At 42.5% G+C, this 25,401-nt stretch overlaps 1 protein-coding gene across 1 annotated transcript in view; it reads right to left on the bottom strand.

Annotated features, from left to right (window-relative positions):
* Positions 1-25,401, bottom strand: part of LOC121923809 (zinc finger protein 624-like) — a 45,943-nt gene that overhangs the window by 9,931 nt on the left and 10,611 nt on the right. The window contains exons 4-12 of the mRNA XM_042454605.1: positions 19,493-19,555; positions 18,578-18,704; positions 14,617-16,891; positions 13,559-13,611; positions 6,815-6,826; positions 5,684-5,766; positions 5,091-5,217; positions 1,631-1,717; positions 432-511 (exon numbers count right to left, since the gene is read on the bottom strand). Coding sequence (XP_042310539.1) covers positions 432-511; positions 1,631-1,717; positions 5,091-5,217; positions 5,684-5,766; positions 6,815-6,826; positions 13,559-13,611; positions 14,617-16,891; positions 18,578-18,704; positions 19,493-19,555 — 2,907 coding nt within the window. The remainder of the gene's footprint in view (positions 1-431; positions 512-1,630; positions 1,718-5,090; positions 5,218-5,683; positions 5,767-6,814; positions 6,827-13,558; positions 13,612-14,616; positions 16,892-18,577; positions 18,705-19,492; positions 19,556-25,401) is intronic.

The raw sequence follows: 25,401 nt of genomic DNA, 5'->3' as shown, positions 1-25,401 counted from the left end.
ACTCCAGAAGTGAGTTTTCACTACCAAAGATCCAGATCGTTGTAGCACCACGGAAAAGACATGGTAGGTGTCCTGGTGCAAAATGCACCAGGTCAAGTGGGTTTCTGGTGCCCCCCCCCCCAAAAAAAAACTTGCACTGAGTGCAGTCGGGAGGAGTGTGAATGCCATGGAAATAACCTGGTTTCCACACCAGGTTATTTCCTAGTGTGAATGACCCGAGTCTACAAAAGCTTATGCTACAACCTCTCTCGCACAGTTAGTCTCAAAGGTGGTACAAGATCCTTTTGCATACTGTGCCCGTTTTAGTTTTATATAGATGTAAGATCCATATGTGTGAGTCACAGGGACCACAGAATCATAGACTTGGAAGAGACACCGAGGGCCATCCAATTCAAACCCCTGCTATGCAGGCATGAAGAACAATTGAGTACCTCAGATGGCTGCATGGTAGCTCTGTTTGATCTACCACCATGAAGTGACCCACTGTCAGTATGCTCTGGCATTGCACTACCTGTAGGGAAGACAAAAGAGGCATAAAGGAGGCCACCTGAGAGATTCCTTTTTGAGGTTTTGAGGTTATTTTTAGCAGCATCAGCATTAGGAGAACTGGAGAAACACAGAGTTTCAGTGATATGTTGCAACAGCATGTTTGCAGTAAAGAATACAATAAAGCTTGAGTGGGGGAAAAATGGGCGTCTGCTCTAGCCAGTTCTGCTGTTGCTCTGTGTGTCTGCCTGCAAAAGGCAAAGTAAATAACAGATGCCTCCAGAATCCCTTACTGAACATGCATGAATACCAAAAAAGAGAGGAAACAGGAAAGCAGATACACTTTCCTCACCAGCTATTTCCAATATGTTAAGAAAGCATTAAATCTATACATTTAACAACCAAAATAAAAATCACAAGAAAATGAGAAGCTGGAGAAAGAAAAAGTCATTTTAGGGTATGTTTTGGAAGAAGCTTTCAAAATGTTTTTATTTACTTATGCAAGGCTTACCTAACATGGATGTAATTTAACTGTAAGTTTTTAATTGTACTGGTCTTTAAGACTGTAAGCCACTTTTTGTCCCAATTTTGGAGAAAAAGTGGAAGACAAATATAACATAATCATAATGAAAGTATCATGTTACATGTGCACATTGTAAGTTTTGATTTTAAAGTTTGCTAAAACCACGTTTAACTGTGTGTGTATGTGTGGTGCAGGAATCTATCCCTATTATTTTCATGTTGTTTTTGTTTCTTGAACCAAATTTTCGGTTAAAGAAATAATGTCCAAGATGACATCTACTTTATTAACTGAGGTATATCTGCATTCAATTAGAAGTTAGCCCTAGAAAATGCAAAAGAATGGTATAAATGGACCACGTCAAGAAATGGTATGTCACTTTTCTGTGCTACTTTCCTTTTTATTTGTTTCAGGTGCTCAACCTAAATTGAGCAACGTTTAGTACCTAAATACTTTATGCTTTACTCTCAAGCTATGAATTCTTCTGAGAGACAATTGCATCTGAGAATTGCAGCTGATTAATCTCACTGATTAAAAGGAAAGTTTTTTTTTTAAATCTGTAAAGATTTTAAAAATCCCAGATGCCAGATGATAAATGTTCACATGACAAACATAAGCAGTTACCTGTCAATCTCTTCTGTTCCTCTGAGTCCTGGACCAACAGGATTCCTCTTTTTCCCAGCAAGGTGATAAGGAGTGGTTTGGGAACTTCTTTCAAAGAACAAAACAAGTTAGTAAATGGAAAATATTAAGGCATCCCAGGTCCAACCAACATTCTTTAATATTTATTTTTCTATCTGTCATTTATCTGTATTAGTTCTTTATGATCATAAAACCATTTGACTAACACAAACTGAAGCACAGATAAATGTAGAAGAAAATATCTCGGGCTACATGCAGAATCAATGACACCACTTTCACTGCCATGGCTCAACACTATGGAATTCTGGTATTTGTTGTTTTGTGAGATATTCAGCATTCTCTGTTAGAGCGCTCTGGTGCCACAACAAGCCACAAATCCCAGAATTCCATAGGGGGAGCCATGACAGTTAATGCGGCATCAAACTGCATTAATTCTGCAATGTGGCAGCAACCTCACTGACAAAAACTAACTACTAAACAAAATATATAAATGCATGAAATGACTACAGTAATCCAATCCAAATACAACCATCCTATTAACCATAATCCTATAATGATTACACTCTTGTCAGAGATGAGTTGTAAAAAAAAAAGGTTAGATATAAAATATTTAAAATGTTAGAAATGGTGCAAAGGCCTTAGTGAAGAAAACACCGAGGCCTTCTTCGACAGTGGAACACACTTCCTCAGAGAGTGGTGGAGTCTCTCTCATTGGAGGTCTTTAAACAGAGGCTGGATAGCCATCTGTCGGGGATGCTTTGACTGAGAGTTCCTGCATGGCAGGGGGGTTGGACTAGACAGCGGTTGTGGTCTCTTCCAGCTCTGGTTCTATGATTCTAAAATTAATGATCTCCCTCATTATTTGTTAAACTGCCATTCAATGCAAGGTTATCACAAAGAAAAAAAAATCTTGCTAGACTATTAAAAAGTTAATCTAATTTTTGATACTAGTGCCATTAGATATAATTCCTATTGAATTATGATCCAAAGATAATTAAGTGAGCTATTACTTTACTATTGGATCTACTCAAGACATGCATCCTCTTTTGATAAGGTGGCTATAAAAACATCTAATTGTCAATATTCTTTATTTTATTATTTTTTCCATCTCATTACTACCTTAGAGGCCTTTAAGAAGGCACTCAAAAAGGATCTCTTCCGGTGGGCTTATCCACTGAATTCCATATTAAAAGGTTATGACGACTGCTCTTCCTTGACTGGTTGTTGGCTAATGGACAAATTGTAATTTTTAGAGAACTAATAGGAATTCTTAGTAAATTCAGCATTAGTATTTTATTGTTGTATTGATTGTAAATTGTACTAAGTGTCTTTTAAGGTTGTAATCCCACCTTGATCCATGGGAGAGGTGGGAGGTATAAATAAATTATATTATTATTATTGTTATTATTACACTATTTTGGACCAAGCCAATAGTCACCTACTTACATATCTGCACGGATGTACAAACATAAGGGATTATGTAACATTATATTTAGCATTATGCTGGCAAGTCTCTGGTTTCGTATTATTTTTATTCATTCAAATCTGGTTGTGTGTTATTTTTATTAATTAAATAGAACCAATCAAAAGAAGTTCCAGTATAGTCATAAATAAAACATTCCCTAAGTCATTGTTGTTTTGCAATTACTTTTTTCTTTTTTCTACCATTGTGCAGATGTGCACTTGTAAACAATCCCCTCTGCATTTTTAAAAACTGAGCCAAACAGGATATTTAAAAGGTTTAAATATGTCCAAAGGCTTTGCATACCCTGGAGGTGCCAGACAGGCTTCTGTCAGGAGGCCATGGTACAGACAGAAGAACTAACATTAAAAATACCTCTCTCATTAACAACCTCCCCAACTTTAGAAGGAGGGGGAACTGGCAAAAGGCATTCAGACCATTTCCAACTTTTATTTGTTAAACTGCTGACAAAAGCTATAAAGAATAATATTTCTCTTTTCCATTTGATTCCACATGAATACAAACAGACCATCGTTCTCACATAGATTTTATTTTAAAAATATGGGTAGATTCAGAATGCAAGATGCATTCCTCTAGCTTCTGAGCTACCTATGGCTCTAATGACTTAAAGCAAGTCTGTGGTGTTTATGGCCTTTTTAGGGAGTATAATATTGTTAAATTTATGAGAGAAATCAAGGTAAAGTGAGCTGGAGTGGTATAGTATAGTGGTTTCAGTTTTAGACTAGGACCTTGGACAGCTAGGTTCAAATCCCTGCTCAGACATGGAAACAAAGCCAAGTCCCCTCTGAACCCCTCTGCCATGAAAATCCCATGATATGTTCCCCTTAGTTTGCCTGATAATTTGGAAATGGCTTGAAGGAACTCAATGACAAAAGAAAAACCCAAACATGGTTATGTGACACCATGCACCTCAGCACACAGTGGGCATTGCAAAGTTGCAGCGCCGGCAGCTACAGCTCCCTTTCCGTGGCGCAAAAAAGAGATGCTATTTGCAGCTCCCTTTTGTGTTGCAGAAAAGCCAGATTGGGTCCGCAGTGTGACGGAGGCTGCTGCAGTCCACCCCTTCAGGGGCGGTCTGTACAGCCCCTTAGTCAAGATGAGAGTTTATTAGGTTATGAGTGGGAGAGAGAAAAATGGGCATTGGTATTAAAAATGTAAGAAATGTAAAGCTAGTGTCAATCATAATTTAGATAGCAATAACAAGTACATTTCTATACTCCTTATCAGTGCACTTAAGCACTCCCTAAGCAGCTAACAATGTTTAAGCCAATTGCCCCCAACAAGCCGGATACTCATTTTACCAACCTACAAAAGGATGGAGGACAGAGAGGACCCTGGAGCCCTGCCTGGGATCAAACTCACAACCTTGTGGCTGCAGTACTGGCATTTAATTGCTGCGTCACCAGGGCTCCCTAATCCTTAGACGGATTAAATAAGTAATCTTTGATGCTATGTTTAATGATCTACTTAATAAATTATTTTGGTATTATAAATTTGTGTCTCTGAAAGCGCTGCATACTTGAAAAGCTTGGTTCAGACACATAGTGTCTGTGTTGGCAGCAATTATTTAGGGTTTGCGGTGTCCAATGATGAGATCAGGTGAATAAAGTCTCACACAGGAACCATGAGGGCATTTAAAAGGTCCCCACATTTCATGCCATAAAGGTGGGACAGGAGTAAGTCCTTACATTTGGTGGCAGTGGTGAGACAGATGGATGAGTCTCGTATTTGATGGCAGAGATAGGGATAAGTAGAAGCCGTCATTGTACCCTAACAACTCCTCTGCCATAAACCTGACTTGCTAGGCCAGGAGTGGACTACCCTATGGATCAGCCACTATTCGGTATTAGAGATCTCATTTGGCCAAAAAATGTCACCTTTGTACTGATTTTTAAAAAAAAAAACTTGTAGGGACCACAAGTTTTTTTTTCAGATACACAGCCTTTAGTGGAGGCTTACTCAGAGAAGAAAAATTCCCATAGTTCTCCATCATGACTTCCTTGTAGAGAGCCCTTTGGTCTAGATTCAGGAGATCCCACTCTTCCTTGGAGAAATACACAGCCACCTCCTCAAAGGACAGCAGCTGCTAAAAGAAAGAAAAGAATCTCTATCCAGGTTTCTGTTTTGATTTTTTTCTCATTGCCTGGTATTGTTGCAGGATTTACGAGTTCATATGACAAAATACAATAGCATAGACAGCCAGCGTGGTGTAATGTGTTGGACTATGAAGCTAGAGACCAGGGTTTGATTTCCCACTCAGCCATAGAAACCCACAGGGTGACCTTGGCCAAGTCACACACTCTCAGCCCCAGAAAACCCAGAAAATTATAGGTTTGCCTTAGGGTCACTATGAGTGGGAAACGACTTAAAAGCACACAACAACAAACAATGTACACACACACACACATATTTTTTAATATAACGTTTGTCTATTTTAATATTGTATCTCTCCCTTTAGGGAATGAAATGGGAGTCAATGAATAATCATTTTTCCTGTTCTGACCCTTCACCAAACTGTCCTTTTCATTGATTTCTGATGATGGCTCACATACCTGATGTGTCTTCATGGTTATGCTTTCTATTGGACTATGCAGAAGAGACAGTCCCAAATGTGTGTCTGAAGCTGTTCCACTGCCTATGAGGGACACAAAGGAAGTATAGTAAGGTCATTATTGCCCCATAGATCAGATACAACCTGCAAAGGTGCTAGCTTAGTTCACAGGCTCCATGTTCTTTAAGGCAAAAGGTCTTATTTCCAGTCAGTGGCAGAGCAAAGGCCAGCCTTTCCCCATTCCTCAGCAATGAACAGCAGGGACCGTCCTCTTTTAAACAGATGGAACAGCAGGTAAATGGTATGTGGATGTTTGTAAGTACAATAACATCTAAAATCCACAAAACAGTGATACATTTATTGGACGAACTGAAATGCACAAAATACACGTTGCAAGCTTTTGAAGCTGCACCAGCTTCTTCATCAAAGGAGTTTTAAAAGGTACAGGAGGAAAATAAATATGACGATGTTAGCCACAGGCTTGCATTTTGTCAAGATGTTGTTGGTGTTGTCCTCCTCCTCCTGGCCATGTGGATAGTGAGAGACAAAGCATCTCAAAGTCCAGGAAATAAAATGTAAACACCATTAACAAAACAAAATCATACTTTCTTTAAGACCCAGATTGTCTCCATCCTTTGGGAGGCTAGAAGCCCCTTTGCTAAGCAGCGAACACTGAATCATGATGGGAGCATTCCGTTTTTCTCCTGTTTCTTATCCCAATGTGATATAATGTCCTGCGTCATTTCTACGGTGTTGGTTTTGAAAATCTGGCAACACTGTACAAATGCATCTGAGGAAGTAGACAGAAGTCTAGGAAAGCTCCTGCTGCCAACCTCTTTCTTTCAGTGAGTCTCAAAGGTGCTGCAAGAAGATCTCTTTCTATCCCAGCTTAGGTGCCTTGGAGATATTGTGCTGATGATGGAAGGGGCACCACAGAGGATCCTAGAATAGAAAAAGGGCAGCCGGCCCCTACTTTGCACCTGGACTACCCAGATCCACTCCATGCTGGGGCTTATTTTCAAAAGAAAGGTTGAGGAAGGATCCCTCCAAAATGCTTCTACTGCAACCATCCCAGAAAAGCAAACATTATTGCTGCCTTTCACCTCCATCCTCCTTGACTGTGCACTCTTACCTGCTGTCCTTTCTAAGATTCAGTCTCTCCTGCAATGCAAAATCCCCCCCCCTTCCTTCAAAAGCAAAGGAAAGGGAAGTGTTCCCGTGCTCAGGTTATCCTTTCCCCTACCATCCAAACCTCCTGCCTTTCTAGGAACTGCAACTCTGCTCATTTAACCCTGCCAGGGCTGGGTGCCTAAAGATGCCCTCCTCCTTCTCCTTCTCCAACATCTGGTTCTGCAGGGGAAAAAACCTCCCGCTGCCTTGCAGCTTCATCACCAAGTTTTGGATCAGGGTTGGGACAAAGGCTGTGTGTTTGTGTTGTGTGCCTTCAAGTCATTTCTGACTTATGGCCACTCCATCACAGGGGTTTTCTTGGCAGGTTTTTTTCAAAAGGGGGTAAGCCATTCCCATCCTCTGAGGCTGAGATAGTGTGACTTGCCCCAGGTCACCCCAAGAGGTTTCCATGGCCAAGTGGAGCAATCAAAGTGTGTCTGGGGAATTGCATTGGAGGGAGATAAGTATTTTTTAAAACACTCCCACCAAACCTAGTTGCTTTTTTTGTTTATCAAAACCATTTTTAAGGGTGACCAGAGGCCCTCCTTTTTCCAGGGCATGTCCTCCATTTTAACCTAATGAGGAATCTCCAAATATCCTTCTTTTTGAACCTAAGAAGCAGGGATTTATATTCTATAATTGTGTTTTCAGCTTTTATTTGGTCATGCCCTACATTTTTCTTGAAGGCACATAACAACACAACAGCAAGAGGTTTTTTTACAGCCTGATCTGGGGCACCACAGGGTGACTAGAGATCCTCTTTTTTTCCAGGTCCTGTCCTCCATTTCAACCTTCTGTCCACAAGGAATTCCAAAATGTCCTCCATTCTGAGCAGGACTAAAAGCATGGATTTAAATTTCTATGACTGTTTATAGCTGCTATTTGGGCATGTCCTACATTTTTCTTGAATGTCCTGTATTTCACGGTGAGGATATCTTGGTCATCCAGCAATTTTTAAAATGTATTTATTTATTTTGGTGGTTGCATTAATAAGTTTGCATCTGAGGAAGTAGGCCAAGGGTGCATCTACACTGTCGAAATTATGCAGTTTGACTGTAGATGTAATGAACTATAACTGCCATGGCTCCATCCTACAGAATCCTGGGATTTGTAGTGATGTCAGGCCCCAGCACGCTTAAGCAGATGGCTAAATATCATTTAAAACTATACATCCCAGGATTCCAGGCATAGGATAAAGCAGATGAACAAACAACCAGAATCCTTTGGCAGAGAAGGTTAGAGACCATAAAGTGGTGCGACAGCACTCAGAGTGGTGTCAAACTGCATTATTTCTATGACTACGGCCGTATAGGGCTAAATGAGAAGATTAAGTAGCAAAATGCAATTCAGATGCAAGGGCTGCTAGCTCAAATCATAATTGTTCTTTAAAAAGAGCTCTTTTAAAGCAAGTTGTTTTGGCTGAATGTACATTAATTGAAGGGTTGGTTTCTGAATGGCATTTCTTGCACTACAAAATACAGTAAAGGGATTAAAAAGATGCCACACTAACCCAGGATACTGGTCTAATAATGAACAACTACCAATAAACTGTTAAAATCAAAATGTTTGGATTTAAAAAGTCATTGCTGCTGCAGCAAGAAGGTTGGAAAAATAATACAGTGGGCCCTTGGTATCTGCTGGTTTTTGGTTCAGGACCCCTCACCCTGTAGATATAAAAATCTGGATGCTCAAGTCCCATTACATACAATGGCCTAGTGAAATGGTGTCCCTTATATAAAACAGCAAAATCAAAGGTTGCTGCTTGGAATTTCTAACTTTTTCGAATATTTTCCAGCTCTGGATGCTTGAATTCATAGATGAAGAATCCAAAGATCTGGAGGGTTAACTGTAACAGCCAGTATTAAAATATATAAATCGATTTTAAAAGCTGAAGTACTTTTTTAAAGTCATTCAGTTTAAATCAACCTGGTTTCAACCCACCAACCCTGTTTTGAGTTGCTGTTTTTGCATTCCAGAGATAGGACGACAAAGAAGATGGAAACAATAAATTAATCAGTGCCACTTCAGATGTGATGGATGTTGAGTTGCCAGACTTGAAAATGGAGACGGCTCTGGTAAATTTAATGGTTGTGCAGAAGAGACAATTTCAGGTGTTGTCCACACAACTGGGTAACAAACCACATCTGCTGAATTTCCCATTTTTGCACAACCATTAAGGGTACAGGATCCCTCTCCACTTTTCATTTTGCAGCTCTAGACAAGACCCGCCATGGTCCCCAGAAGCCTCATAATTCATTTATATCAATATACCTTAGGATGCCAGGAAAATTTGGTTGCCCTTTACTTACCTTACAAGAAGCCTCCGGAGTTTTATTTAACACACTAATGCAAGTGACTCCATAATGATCGGCGTGGATGGAAAATATTTGATTGCAATTGTCCTCATACTTTTTCTACTTCCTGATCATTTCCCATTTGTAAATCTCCATTCTGTGACTGATGTACAGATTCTAGGTGGCATGCAAAGACATAAGTCATGTTAGTTTCTTTCTGCATAAAAAGATCTCAAGGAATCCTGGAGCACCTTTGAGACCAACTGGGGGAGGTGGGGGGGAGACATTTCTAACATAATAAATAAATGCAATAAATAAATAAGGGACAAGGTTACAATCTCCATTTGTTGGGTTGTTATGGTTGGTGGTTATAGCTGTGAGTATTCAAGATGGCTGTCTGTTATGCTGTGTGATCTTTGTAAATATTCTGCAACAAAGATTAAAAGCCCTCGTTGAGTGAAGTCTCATTGTCCGGAGATTCCTTCCTTCAAGGTGAAAGCTGAACTCTGTGTGTGGGAGGATTTTTCCTGTGCAGTTCAGTGCCAGACTCTTCACAGAAAGCATCTTCTAGGTCTTCCTGCCTGCGTGCATCAATTCTGCGTATGTGCACGATAGGCACAGCTCATCTGCATGCCCCAACAAATACACTGCCCAATTTTAAACAGCATTAAAGATCAATCTCTCCCGGCAGGCTTATCTACAGTGCGCCTGCATTTTGCTGAAAGCTGCGCTGGAAGAACTAATGGGGTGTGCGCCTATGGCATGTGTGCACCACTGTGTGCCACGGGCATGAGCCCCATTACTTCCTATAGGACTTCAGCATATGCTGATTTCCCCTTACGCAGAGAGATCCGGAACGGATCTCTGCGTAAGGGGAGGGTGCACTGTACATGATTTTTAAATTATGAATTTTAAATTATGAATTTTAAATGTGGATTGTTTTAATATGTGTATGTATGTATTTTCCTTTTAAACTGAGAGATGTTTTAACTTACATATTTATTAACTGTTGTTCTCCGCCCTGACCCATGGGGAATTGTGGGTATGAAATAAATACATTATATTATTGTCGTTATTGTTAACTTATCCTTATTTTTAAACTGTTTTAATACTATTCTAAGCTACCCTGAGATCTCTTGATATAGGGCAGCGTATCAAAATTTTAATAAATAATAAATATAATTCTCCCTATGTAAGGTATCAGATGGAAAATACAGCATTTCCACAGAAGGGAAAAAAAGAATTGCATCAAGACTAGGGGAAGAGAAAAGCTACACGAACTTTTCTATTCTCAGTTTGTAGCTGTAATCAGAACAGTTGATAATTAGACATGAAAGAAGTGCAAGATTCAACCCAACCATGCATACATCCCCATTGATCTTATGATTTGTAAGAATTCCTTAACTTTTAGCACCAAGTAGCCTACATATTTCAACAGTGGTCTCTGAATTTCATGTCAAACCAATGTGATTGATGGGGACTAGACCACAAAGAAGGGTGTATTTTTGCTTTTGCTATCTATCTCAGCTTTCATGAAGACAGAAATATTCTCAGCAGATTCAGTAAATTAACGTGGACAGGAAAGAGCAGAGGGAAACCACAGGATATGTCTGTCAGCAGTGCTGACAACCCAATGGATCAGTCACTAAAGAGAGTCCAAACTTTCCAGTTATGAATTATGCTATATGATCAAGCTGACCGATTAAACACACGCTGGAAAGGCATCACAACAAACCCTCAAAATATTCTCACTACAAACTTGCCATTCCTTCCCCTCCCTCAGAGTCCCAAATGGGCCCTCTCCTTGGTCAAGACAGAAGATAAGCTTTCATTTAGGAATTGTGTTTAAAGAAAAAGACACACATAGGTGATCAGAAAATATTCAGGCATGCATTAATGCTATTAATTTGTATCTTTACTTATCACATATTTATATGTTGCCAATATTTATTAAGAGTTCTCTTAATGCATACAATAAGTTCCTCAAGAAAAAATTGAAATACAATAAAAAAATTCAACAAAATAGCAAATAAAATGAAATACAACTTCAATACAAGTATTACAAGTATATAGGAGGGTTGCATGATTCCTATGATTACAGAGTAAGCCATTATTGTCAGAGCAGAGATTAAAATAAGAATCCATACTAAAAACATTAAGGAGCTTATCGCACAAGGCCAGCAAAGCATCAGGATAATGGAATAACAGTGCATTCAGGTTTCCCCTCCTGCATGACAACGTCGCCATTCTGTTGTTGCACCATGAGAGACTAGTAAAAGCAAGTCTTTTTACTTATGGGAAAAATTCAATAATGACCTCCTTTCGTGTAGCACTTGTGTATGATCTGCAGTGCAAAAGTTAAACAGTGGTTTTCTGCTGATTCTCCTGTTTGGTGAGCTAGCTTTATGTGAGGAAATGGGAGTGAGATCCAGCCCTCTTCCAAAGTCTCTCTGTTGCTGCAATGCTACTCTCTCTCTCTCTCCCTCACACACACACACAGCGCACATCTCCCTTTGAGAAAAAGGTCTTCCTCTGGCACTAAAAAAAGCTATCTCTGTAGCAATGAGGAGGGTCTAAGAAAAGCAGTCTTCAGCATTTTACCTAATGCACTTGAAGTTGCAGTTGTGGTCAAGAATAACTCTCTATTGTTGATGATCTTAATGCCTTGGGAGAAACATAGTGGAAGAGGTCTTCTTTTATGTCAAATCCAGATTTATCCTCAGAGGCAGCCCTATGTTTAACACTTTGATATGGGAAGCACTAGGATCACTCTTCACATTCAGATGGAGCTATACCTCAGAGGCATAGCCTGCATTTCACAAATGGAAGATGGACACTTGTGGCCAACTAACGACAGCATGTGGTCAAGATGTCAAATATTGGCGGGATACAGACCGCCAAAAAAGGGCAGTCTGCCGCCACCACCTTTTCCGCTGGCGGGAAGCCACAGCGGAAAAGAACCCGCAAAAAGCAGGTTCTTTTTTTGTCGCGGTTGCGATGCCCGAGTGCACAAATGGCACACTCGTGATGTCGCAAGCGCGACGCAACATGCAGACGCTATGCGTCCATCATGTCATAATGGCGGCACCCATGTAGACAGGGCACCGCCATTTTGATGCTGCTGCGATGTACTAGGGTAGCGGGGCGTGCGGTGGCGCTGCCCTTGGCAACCCTAGCACGAATCCAGGCCGGTCTGGATAGTGCCATTATTAATGAGGAAGAACATGTGCTGGGAGAGGCTGCAGCAGTTTTCTTTTGCCTGCGTCTGCTGGGAATGGCAAGACTTTTCCTCTCCTCCTGAGTTAAGTGCGTACAATTGAGTTAGTGGAAAGAGGAAAAGATGACCAGGATTCCCTGTTCAGTTTCAGGTGTTGAAAATCTCTCTCTCTCTCATGTATGTAGAATCATAGGGTTGAGACGACAAGGGCCATCCAGTGCAACCCCATTCTGCCATGCAGGAAGACACAACCAAAGCACTCCCAACTGTTGGCCATCCAATCCAGCCTCTGTTTAAAGACCTCTAAAGAAGACTCCACCACTCTCCGAGGGAATGTATTGCACTGTTTAACAGCTCTGTCAGAAAGTTCCTCTTAATATTTAGGTGGAATCTCTTTTCCTGTAGCTTGCATCCAGTGTTTCATGTCCTAATCTTTAGAGCAGCAGATCTTAAGATTGATCCATTCTCAATATGGAATCCCTTTAAATCTTTGAGGGAGGGAGTGTGTTCCGCTGTTGAACAGCTCTTACAGTCTGGAAATTCTTCCTAATATTTAGGTGAAATCTCTTTTCTTGACAATGAAGCAGCCATTTAAAACTATTTTCACTTGCTGCTAAAGCTCACTATCATCAATGGTTTGCAATTCACAACATAGTTTAACCTTTGTAAGAGTGGCAGGGAAGCAGGTGATTTAACTGCAAGAATATTTGTCTCTTGGTTCTGCTCTACCCATCAGAGTGAGTGGACTGAAATTTGATCATTCCACTAACCCAACATCCATCATACACTTCTTGTTTTTAAGGGGTTATATAGTGGAAGGTTTCCACTCAACTACACCTATTTTCAGTATGCACAGGAGAATAAGAATACCTTTCAGCATAGCTCTGGACCGACTGCAAGATATCTCTCTAAATGTAAACAGTCAAGGTTCTCCTGAAAAACAATACAAAGTCCTTCAAACCATTAGAACAGTGAATCCAGGGTCACAGAGATATACATTTTGGAGAACCCTCCCCTACTGATCAATTTTGGCTCAGTACACAGAAAATATACTTCAGGTGGTATGTAAGTGGCATCTATGTCCAACTGACTATTGGTAGGGAGGCAATACACCCAGAAAGACACGTGGCTCTATTACCCTTTAAAAAAACTGTTTCGGTATAAGGTTATAAATATTTTGGGCAAAATCACTCACCGGGGTATTCATTTCTCTCAAGTGCTTTTGTAACCTTGAAGGTTACAAAAGCACTTGAAGGACCAAATGTGAATGGTTCACACAAAGCTTGTTAGTAAAATCAGCAAAACTTGGAAGATGGAGAAGATGGAAGCAATAGTGCATAAGGAAATGGTAGGAGAGCATACAGAAAAAATAACTCACATACTAAACACTTCAAAAGCACATATTAATGAGAAACCATCTGGAGAGACCTGGTGGCCTTTTATTACATTTGTAAAATCAGAAACAATTTGACAGAACACAACAAATAAAAAATCTTCCACAATCTTCCACCAAAGGAACATAAAATGTTTTTTGGGGAAAATATCTTCGTTTTTTAAACAAATATCCAATATGTTTCATTTCTACACTTTCTTTTAACAATACTGTCCAAAATGGGGGCTCAGGGGATGAGGAAGCAGGAGATAACTGAAACTGTAATTTTGTAGATACAGTGTTTAGTAATTATTGATACTAAGGAAATACAGTTCACAATAACAACAACAACAAGACACATCTACCTCCGCAGTTCTTTCGCACTACATTCATTCATATAGCTACCCCCATGTGAGCTGCTTTATGTACACTAACCTGTGAGCTCCCATTAAGATCTTTCTACACTAGAGATTTTGGTAACTCATCCTCTCTGATGCATAGAACTTAAAGACAGAGTCATGTTAGTCTGGATCAGCATGCAAAACAATTTTGTAGCACCTTTGAGATTAAGTGAAAGAAGTTTGTAGCATAAGCTTTTGTACACAAAGTCTACTTCATCAGATGCATGGAATGAAGTGCCTAGGGACAGACATTCACACCTAAGGATGAGCCTAAAGCCAAGGTGAGTAGATAACAGTGAATGGTGAATGGTGGAGGAAGTTCTTGGAATGGAGTATGCTGTTGGCTGGGAACCAGAAAGGAGATGTGATAAAATGGGCAGGAGAGCTCCCATGAAGCAGGAGTGTTAACTAGTGTCATGTGTAGTGTGCCAGGAAACATGCATAGAAAGGGATCCCCTATTACAAAAGTTATTTTCTCACTCTGTAGATTTACAGGGTTTATTTCCTTCATGAGTTTTTTGATGCTTCCAAAGGTTCCCCTTTTGATTGAAGCGCTTTCCACACACCATGCATTTATAGGGCTTTTCCCCAGTGTGAATTCTTTCATGCGCTGTAAGGTGTGCACTCAAACGAAAGCACTTTCCACACCTCACACATTTATATGGTTTCTCCCCTGTATGAGTTCTGTGATGATGTCTAAGATGTTCTTTCTTACCGAAGCTCTTTCCACACTCCAGGCAATTATATGGTTTCTCTCCTGTGTGAGTTCTTTCATGCTTAAGAAGTGTCCCACTCTCACTGAAGCACTTTCCACACTCCATACATTTATATGGTTTTTCCCCTGTGTGGGTTCTTTGGTGTTTTGTAAGTGATCCACTCAGATTGAAGCGTTTCCCACACTCCATGCACTGATAAGGCTTCTCTCCTGTGTGAAGTCTTTCATGCACTGTTAGTGTTCTACTATCACCGAAGCTTTTGCCACACTCCATGCATTTATATGGTTTTTCTCCTGTATGAGTTCTTTCATGCTGCCTAAGGTCACCATTCTGACTGAAGCTTTTTCCACACTCCTTACATTTATAAGGTTTCTCCCCTGTGTGAGTTCTTTGATGCTGCCTAAGGTGCCCATTTTGGCTAAAGCTCTTTCCACAGTCTGTACATTTATATGGTTTCTCCCCTGTGTGAGTTCTTTGATGTTTAGTAAGTGATCCACTGTCACTGAAATTCCTTCCACACTCTGTGCACTCATATGGTTTCTCTCCAGTGTGAATTCTTTCATGGTTCATAAGGTGCTCTTTCCGAATGAAGTTCTTTCCACATTTCATACACTTAAATGGTTTCTCACTTGTGTGAGTTCTTTCATGTACAGCAAGTGATCCGCTACTACTTAAGTTCTTTCCACATATCATGCATGTGTAAGGCTTCTCCCCAGTGTGAGTTCTTTCATGTATAATAAGATATGTGCTCACACTAAAGCTCTTTCCACACTCCATGCATTTGTATGGCTTCTCATCTGTGTGATTTCTCTGATGTATAGTAAGTGATCCACTATCACTGAAGCTCCTTCCACATTCTGTGCATTTAAACAGTTTCTCCCCAGTGTGAGTTATTTGATGTTTCCTAAGATGTCTTTTCTGACCGAAACGCTTACCACATTCTGTACATTGATATGGTTTTTCACCTGTGTGAGTTCTTTCATGTACAGCAAGTGATCCACTATCAGTGAAGTTCTTTCCACACTCCATGCATCTATATGGTTTTTCCCCTGTGTGAGTTCTCTGATGTTTAGTAAGCGATCCATGAACACTGAAGCTCCTTCCACACTCCATACATTTATATGGCTTCTCCCCTGTGTGAATTCTTTCATGTACAGTAAGTGATCGATTGTCGCTGAAATTTTTTCCACACTCCGTGCATTTATACAGTTTCTCTCCTGTGTGAGTCCTTTCATGCTGCCTAAGGTCCCCATTCTGACTGAAGCTCTTTCCACAGTCCTTGCATGTATATGGTTTTTCCCCTGTGTGTGTTCTTTGATGCTGTCTAAGATGTCCATTCTGAATGAAGCTTTTTCCACAGTCCATGCATTTATATGGTTTCTCTCCTGTGTGAATTCTTTGATGGACAATAAGTGATCCACTATCACTAAAACTTTTGCCACACTCTGTGCATTTATATGGTTTCTCCCCTGTATGAGTTCTCTGATGCTTTGCTAGATGATCTTTCCGAATGAAGCTCTTTTTGCAAACCACACATTTATACAGTTTCTCCCCTGTGTGAGTTCTTTGATGGGCAGAAAGAGATCTGCTACTGCCTAAGTTCTTTCCACACACCTTGCATTTATATGACTTCTTCCCTGTTTGAGTCTCTTCATGGTTAGTAACATCTGAGCTCATACTAACAACCTTTCCACACTCCATGCCTTTATAAGGCTTCTCTTCTGTGTGAATTCCTCCAAGTGCTACAATATTTGAGCTCATACTAGATACTTTTTCACAGTCCATACATTTATATGGCTTTTCCTCTGTGTGAATTCCTTCAGGTAGAGGAAGTTCTGAGCTCACACTGAAGTTCTTTCCACATAGTATACAGGCAAAAGGTTTTTCTTCTTTCTCATCCCCTTGATGTTGAGAAAGTGGTTGACTCTCACTAAAACTCTTTCCAGATTCTTTGCCATTATCATATTTGGTGATTTCCATCGACACTAGATGCTGTTTCTGAGATAGATTCTGATAGTTCTCATTGTTCCAAGCACCACCTGATTTATGAGATAAAAAGAACAATGACACCCTGTTAAGTGTTCTGAGCAGCAACTCAGCATCATATCCAGAAATCAAGTCTCTATTTACATCTCTAACTTCAATATTCTCAAGGATCAAATCTTTTCTCTCATGCCCACTGCTGAAATCTATATAACCTTATGAATATTCTACTACAGTGATTCCCAAAGTGGGTGGTATGTCTCCCCCAGGGAAGGTGGAAAGATCCAGGGGAACAGTGAGGAGGAAAAGGGGCAGCAAGGGATGGTGAGGAAAAAGGGGGTGGCAGAAGGGCCTTCAGTCAAGGCACAAGAAAGTCAAGGGGAAACAGCAGCCTTTTAGAACTATGGTGGAAATGAGAAGGTGGAGTTTGTGGTGGCAGAGGAGAAGCAGTGGCAAAAAGGAGCTTTCATACTTGGGACACTGCTTAAGGTTTGTGAGTTTTGCCAGGACATGGCTGGTGGGTTGGAGCTGCACTCCTGCTTTCTTTCATCAGACAGGCCAAGAGAAGATGTAGCAGAAGAAATAGAGGAGGAGGATGAGTATCTGGGATTCTTTGAAAGAATCCTCTCCCTCTCTTGCCTCTCCCACACTGAGAATCCCTGCTTGCTTGGGAGAAAAGTGGGAAGCTGGCTGCATCCCTTATGAGGACTATCTGCTTTCTGGCTGCATCCTATCAGATTAAAATATGAGATTATAGTTTCAATTATTCTTTTCTTGCATACATGTGCTTTGCCATAAAATTTGAAGTGCCTAGCGTCTGAATCCGATCCTCATCAGCTTTTTTTCTTTCTGTTGTAATGAAACACACCCACTGCCTTCCACCCAGTGAGAGACCATATATACTCGACTATAAATTGAAAAATTTATGCCCCAAAATTTCCCCTAAAATTTTGGGGTAGATTTATAGAAGGGTCAATAGATTAGCAGTGCTTAGTAGGGTTCTAAAGCAGGCAAACCTGACACCCCAATCTGCATTGAACACCAATTTCTTACCCTTCCAGTCCATTTTGCAAGCCTTTGCTTCCTAGCGGAAAAACTCCCCGTTTTAAGGAACTTGCGTCTCTCTCTGCTCTCCATTTAAATCCAATTGCTTCTCTTTCTGCTCCCTTTTGCAAGCCCTGGATTTCCATGGAAAAACCTCTCCATTTAAATCCAATTGCTTCTTTCTTTGCTCCGTTTTGCAAGCTCCAGCTTCCCATGGAAAAATCTCCCCATTTAAATCCACTTACTTCTCTCTCTGGTCCCTTTTGCAAGAACTTGCTTCGTATAAAAAAAATCTCAATTTAAAACCATCTCTCCAGTCCATTTTGCAAGACCTGGCTTCCTATGGAAACAACTCTCCATTGAAATCTACTTGCTACTCTCAATCCGATGGTAAAACCTCTCCTCCAGCACCTGGGAATCATTTGGGAGAGGTCCAAAGAAGGAGAAGGAGGGACAGAAGTGGTATGTCCCCCTTTCCATCCTTCCTTATAGTCTCCTAAATTTTACCCTTGACTTATCCATGGGTCATATCAAAATCCAGGGTTTTGACCCTGAAACCTTCCCTCAACGTATAAACGAGGTTGATTTGTACACAAGTATATATGGTAACTCAGCCAGGGAGATCACTGGAGGGAAATGACAACGGAAAATAAATTCACCCCTTTGTCATAATTCAGTCAAGAGAAACATGCTCTTACCCAGAGAGGCTACAATCTCATAATTCTCCAGCATGACTTCTTTGTAGAGAGCCCTTTGGCTTGGATCCAGAAGATCCCATTCTTCCTTGGAAAAATGCACAGCCACCTCCTCAAAGAATGCCAGCCACTGAAAGAAAGAAGAAACAATCTCTCTACTCAGATATAGTCTACCACACAATAAAGCTTCCAGCTGGGGGGAAAAAGTAGGAAATGGCTATCTTTGTGAATGTTATCTGTAGGCACTATTTCATTGTAGTTTTCCCAGGATTTCCAACTGCATGTTAGAAATATTTTGTTGTTGTTGTTAACTACCTTTACAGACCTTCAGGTCACTCTATCTTCAAACGCCATCCTCAGCTCTTGCATATTCATGGTCATAGCTTCCTTGGTTGAGTCTATCCATCTTCCTCTTTTCTTGTTGCCACCAACTTTACCAAGCATTATAGTTTGTTTCTAGTGAGTCTTTTCTTCTCATTATATGACGAGAATATAACAACCCCAGTTTATTCATCTTTGCTTCTAAGGAGAGTTCAGATTGATTTGCTCTAGCACCCACTTATTTGTCTTTTTTAGTATCCATGGAATCCATAAAACTATTCTCCAGCATCACATCTCAAATGAGTTGATTTTTTTCCCTATTAACTTTCTCCACCATCCAGCTTTCACAACCATACATAGAAATGGGAAATACCATAGCACAGACAATCATAACTTTAGTATATCTTTACATTTCAGGATCTGTGTTTAGATCTTGTCTATGTTAGAAATATAGGAACGCTTATAACTTCTTATATGGTCATGTTGCAGCAACAGAAGTTAAAAAAAAAAAGGGGGGGGGAATACCATTCAATCTCCATGCCCAGCACAGAAGGAGGTACCTGGGCTGTTCATCTCTCCTGATGATAATTTCCTTACCTGAGGTGACTGCAAAGGAGAAATTTCTGTTCCGCCACCAAGAGGCAATGATTCAGAGTCCACCTGTGAGGAAGAGAAAGGAGGAATAAGCTCCTACATTCATGCATTGGAAAAGGAGAAGACAAGTCAGGGTACACATGATAAGTAATGACACTCAAGTAGCTGTTGAAAAGAGGCTTGTACAGTTTCATGCTTTGTACACGTTTCTATTTCATGGCTTTAATGAACAAAAGCCAGCTCTAGCTCTAGCGTTTCAGGGGCGCTCGACCCCAGGTGAGAATGTGAAGGTCTCCAGATTAGCTGTGGATTAGCTATGTTTACCAGCATAGCTAATAGTGAGAACAATTGGGAACTGTACTTCAACAGCATTTGTGTGGGAAGGAATAGTCTCCCTTATCTAGAATTCCAAAATGCTCCAAAACTTTATTCACAGGTTGATGAGATAGTGACACCCTTGCATTCTGATGGTTCAGTGTACAAAAACTTTGTTTAAAAGGTAAAGGTAGTCCATTGACATGAATGTCTAGTCGTAACCGACTGTAGGGGGCAGTGCTCATCTCCATTACTAAGCCAAAGAACCAGTGTTGTCTGAGGACTGCTCTGGTGGTCATGTGACCAGCATGACTGCACCGAATGCTGTCACTTTCCCACTGAAGTGGTACCTTTTTATCTACTTGTATTTGCATGCTTTCGAACTGCTAGGTTGGCAGAAGCTGGGACTACTGACAGGAGCTCACCCCATCATGCAGCACTCAGGCCTTGAACTGCCAGCGATCTTCCAATAACTAGAATTGGTGTCTTAACCACTAAGCCACTGCATCCCTAAACTTTATTTTAAACTTTGTTTTAAACTTTGTTTAATGCGCAAAAATACTAAAAATATGACACATAAAATAACCTTCAGGCTATGAGTATAAGGTGTATATGAAATGCATATATGGTGCATATGTACACAAACTTTAGTTAATGCACAAATTTATTTTAAAAAATATTGTATAAAATTACATTCAGGCTATGTGTTTGTGTTTAGACAAGAGCCCTATCTTCAAGATAACTCATTACGTATGTGTAGGCAAACACAGGTACAGTAAATAAGCTTCATTTATATACCGCTTCATACCGCCTAAGCAGTGTCTAAGCGGTTTACAACTGTAAGCTAATTTGCCCCCCATGACTTCATTTCCTGAGCCTGATGGGAGTCCGCGGATTTCTTCGGGCTGAAGAAAACCAAGCCGCCGTGAAGAGGCCTGGGCTGAGTGCCTCCTCCACGGCTTCGTTTTCCTGAGCTTGCATGGGTGTTGTTTTCCTGGCCGAAGGGAGTCTGCAGAAACAAGCTGGGAGGAGGAGGGGAGGGACTTTTGTCCCCAATGGCGAGGCACCATTATCCGATGTCCCATACTTCTTCTGAGCACGAAGAGAATGGGATGCTGGATAATCCAGAACGTTGGATACTTGCCTCACCCCTAGCACGTGATGAGGGCTCAAAATGGCGCACCCTGTAACAGGACAGATAATCGAGACTCTCCTGTATTCCAAAATCCAAACACTCTGGTTCCAAGCATTTCAGATAGGGACACTCAGCATGTAGTAGGACATTTTACGTCCTGGACTGCGCAAACTAGGTTCTAGACATAGGTGGTATGCCCATGCCTTCTTTTGCTTCGCAAGGAAGCTGAAGTGGATAAACTGCACCGCTCCCTCGTGCAGCAAAAAGAACCTGCAAAAAATGGGTTCTTTCTGTGGCGCCATGACACCGCAGTGCGCTAGTGGCGCACTCGCCACGTCATTATGGGGCGTGATGTGCAGATGCTAACGTCCCATCGCGTCAAATGGCGGGCACCTGTGTACATGGCGCCGCATTTTGACGCTTGTCACATGCTAGGGGTGAGGCAAGTATGGCGGTGTGTCCTCGGCCAACCCCTAGCACGTGATAGGGCGCACTATAGGCCTGTCTGGACTGGGCCATAGTCATGTTTGGATGTCTACAGCACAAGACTTTGTGGACTTTTCTTCCAGCAAGACTGCCCTGGTGTTTTTGTTTGTACATGGATTTAAAGGCTGTGTTCCCTCTGATGTTATCCTGACTGGTATCATCCACCACCACCACCATCAGCTACCATCAATATAGTCATAGATCATAGAGCTGGGAGAGACCACAAGGGCCATTCAGTCCAATCCCCTGCCATGCAGGAACTTTCAATCAAGCTCCCCGACAGATGGCCACCAGCCACTGCTTAAAGACCCCCACACTCCGGGAAGTGTGTTCCACTGTCGAACAGCCCTTAGTGTCAGGAGTTTCTCCCAATGTTGAGCTAGAATCTCTTTTCCTGGAGCTTGCATCCATTGTTCCGGTTCTAGTCTCTGGAGCGGCAGAAAACAAGCTTGTTCCTCTCTCAATGTGACATCCCTTCAGTATTTAAACAGGGCTATCATATCATCTCTTAACCTTCTCTTCTCCAGACTAAACATCCCCAGCTCCCTAAGCGTTGTTCTCATGGGTATGGTTTCAAGACTGTTCGCCATTTTAGTTGCCCTCCTTTGGACATGCTCAGTTTCTCAATGTCCTTTTTCAATTGTGGTGCCCAGAACGGACACAGTATTCTAGGTGGGGCCTGACCAAAGCAGAATAGAGTGGCACTATTACTTCCCTTGATCTAGACCAGGGTAGGCAACCTTTCTGGCTGGGGGCCGGGTTGCTGTCCCTCAGACAACTGGGGGGGCGAAGCCGGGGGTGGAGATTCCACCTATGGGGCGGCAGCCACATGCCCGGGTGGAGTTTCCACTATCTGGGGCGGAGCCACATGTCAGGGGCGGAGTTTCCACCCTCTGGGGTGGAGCCGCATAATAACTAGGGGGCTTTCTGCACCGCCATTTGGGACATCCGGGGACGTCCCATTTTATAGTTTTTTTTTTTTATTTTTTTATTTATTTTTTTTATTTATATACCGCCCACCATGGGAATCCGAGCGGTTTACAATAAGAGGGATAACAGACAGTTCCCTGCCCACAGGCTTACAATCTAAAAGACACGGCACAAAGGAGAAGGGATGGTGAGGGGGGGAGGATCAGTCCAGCATTCTTCTCCCCTCTGAGGCCTGGACCAAGGCAGATGGACCGGAGGGAGGGGTCTCTTTTCAGGCTAGCCCCTGTGTGAACTGGGCCAGCCTACTCTCTCCATCAGAGGCCGAAAGTGACCGTTAGGAGGGAGAGTCTCCTTCTTCAGGCTAGCCCTGATGGAACTGGGCCAGCCTTCTTTCTCCCTCAGAGGCCGAACCGATTGACAGTTGGGGAGGGGCATCTCTTTAGACGCCCCTGGCCTAGTACGGACTCGTCCGTACAAGATGGCGCGGCCCTTCTACATGGCCGGCACCATCTTTGCGTATCGTGACGCTGAGGTCCGTAGCGTCGCGTCCTTTGTGACGTAGCGAGTGCGCCCCTGGCGCCTCGCTACGTCACAAACGCGACGGAAAAAGAAGCTCCATTTTGGAGCTTCTTTTTCGGTCCGCGCGGAGTCGCGCCGTCTGAATGCTCGGCTCCCCCGCGGATCCGCCCGGCGGCGGCGGCAGAGCGCCGCAAAGTGGCGGTATGTACCGCCAATATTGCAAGAAGCTACTAGGCAATGCCCTAACACAGGAAAAATGCATGCACACTGTTTCAATCCAGAAAAGAGCAGCAAGTCCATGTAGGGGGATTTGCAGAAAATACCAAAGGATAAGCATAATGATAGCCATATTTGCAAGCCTTGAAGCGAATGGCAAGGCACACACAGCAAAAAATGCGGCACACTGTCTCAACCCAAAAAGAGCAAGCAGTCATGTGGGGGGATTTTGCAAAAGAGAATTAACAAGGACAAGCATAATGATGGCACTATTTGCAAGCATGACGCGACTAGGCAAGGCCACAAACAGCAAAAAATGCATGCCACTGTCTCAAACCCAAAAAAAGAACAAGCAAGCCATGTGGGGGATTTTGAAAGAGATACCAAAGGACAGCATAATGATGCAATATTTGCAAAGCATGGAAGCGACTAGGCAAAGACACAAAACAGCAAAAAATGCAGGCACACTGTCTCAACCCAAAAAGAGCAAGCAGTCCATGTGGGGGGATTTGCAAAGAGAATACCAAAGGACAAGCATATGATGGCAATATTTGCAAGCATGGAAGCGACTAGGCAAGGCCACAAAAACAGCAAAATGATGCCACTGTCTCAAACCACAAAGGCACAGGTATAACCCCCCCCCAATGAACCTACTGGCTCAGTAGCTGTGGTTCTCTATCTACCTCTCCTGTCTTTTCTCCTTCCCCCCCTCTCACTCCCACCTCTCTCTCTCTCTCATACATCCCTCACTAATCTCCTCTACCTCCCACCCTTTTCTCTCTTCTCTTCCTCACCCTCCCTCCTTCTCTTCTCTCTCCTCCCTCCCTCCCCTCTCTCTCCTCTCCTCCCACCTTTCTCTCTCTCCTCCTCTCCCTCCCCCTCCCTCCCTCCTCTTCTCTCTCTCCTCCCCTCCTCCCCTCTCTTCCTCTCCCTCCCACCCTTTCTCTCTCTCTTCCTCTCTCCCTCCCCTCCCTCCCTCCTTTCTCTCTCTCTCTCTCCTCCTCTCCTCCCCCTCCCTCCCCTCTCTCTCTCCCCTCCCTCCCTCCTCCTCCTTCCCCCCGCTCCTCCATTTTAGGAGGGAGGACGGAGCCAGGAGGGAGGTGGGCGGCGCCATTAGGAGGCCCGCTGCGCTCCTGGAGCCCCTTCAGGGTTCCGGGCTTGCAGCAGGCCTCCTAATGGGCGCCCGCCATTTTGTCCTTCAAATGGCGGTGAAGTCTCACACGAACTTTTTGGTCTCCCGAGACTTCAGCCATTTTGAAGGACAAAATGGCGGCCGGCGGCCGAAATCGGCAGCATTTCGGCGGCAGAGGGACCAGGGGCTGCGGAAAGGCGCCCACGGGCCGGATCCAGCTCATGGGCCGGAGGTTGCCAACCCTGATCTAGACACTATACTTCTATTGATGCAGGCCTAAAATTGCATTAGTCTTTTTAGCCGCCCCATCACACTGTTGACTCATGTTCAACTTGTGGTCTGCTTGGACTCCTAGATCCCTTTCACATGTAGTCTCGTTCAGCACAGTGTCCTCCATCCTATATCTGTGCATTTTGTTCCGTCCTAAGTGCAGTACCTTACATTTCTCTGTGTTGAATTCATTTTGTTAGCTTGGCCCAGTTTTCTAGTCTGTTCTGGTCATTTAGAATCTTGATCCTGTCCTCTGGGGTATTAGCTCTCTCCTAATTTGGTGTCATCTTGATTGATGAGTATGCCCCCATTCGTTTTCAAGTCATTGATAAAGATGATAATAGCACTGGGCCCAGGACAGGACCCAGTGGCACTCCACTAGTCAGCCCTCCGTATCCACAGATTCTTATCCATAGATCCAACCATCCATGGCTTGTGTGTGTTGTGTGTGTGTGTGTGCGCATACCCAAACACACACACACCCACACATTCCAAAAAGCAAACCTTCATTTTTCCATTTTGCATAAGGAACCATTTTACTATGCCTTACAGTGCTTCTCGGGTTACGAAATTAATTCGTTCCGCGGCCGCTTCGTAACCCGAGAAAAGCCTTCGTAAGCCGAAATGCCTAGGCGCTAATGGGAAAAGCCGCGTTCCGTGTGAAATAGCGCCGAAAAGCACCAAATTTTTTGTAACCCGAAAAAACCTTGTACCGCGAACAATTATTTCCTATGGGATTTTTTCGTATCCCGGAATTTCGTAACCTGGGTATTTCATATCCCGAGGTTACCACTGTATCTGTAATGGGACTTGAGGATTTGGATTTTGGATTCCCGGGTGTTCCTATGAATCAAACACCAACAGATACAAGGGCCTACTGTAGGCTATTTACACCCTGTAATTTCCCCC

Source organism: Sceloporus undulatus, chromosome 2, assembly GCF_019175285.1.
Source record: "Sceloporus undulatus isolate JIND9_A2432 ecotype Alabama chromosome 2, SceUnd_v1.1, whole genome shotgun sequence".
Taxonomy (NCBI): Eukaryota; Metazoa; Chordata; class Lepidosauria; order Squamata; family Phrynosomatidae; genus Sceloporus; species Sceloporus undulatus.
This window is presented reverse-complemented; position numbering and strand designations above follow the sequence as displayed.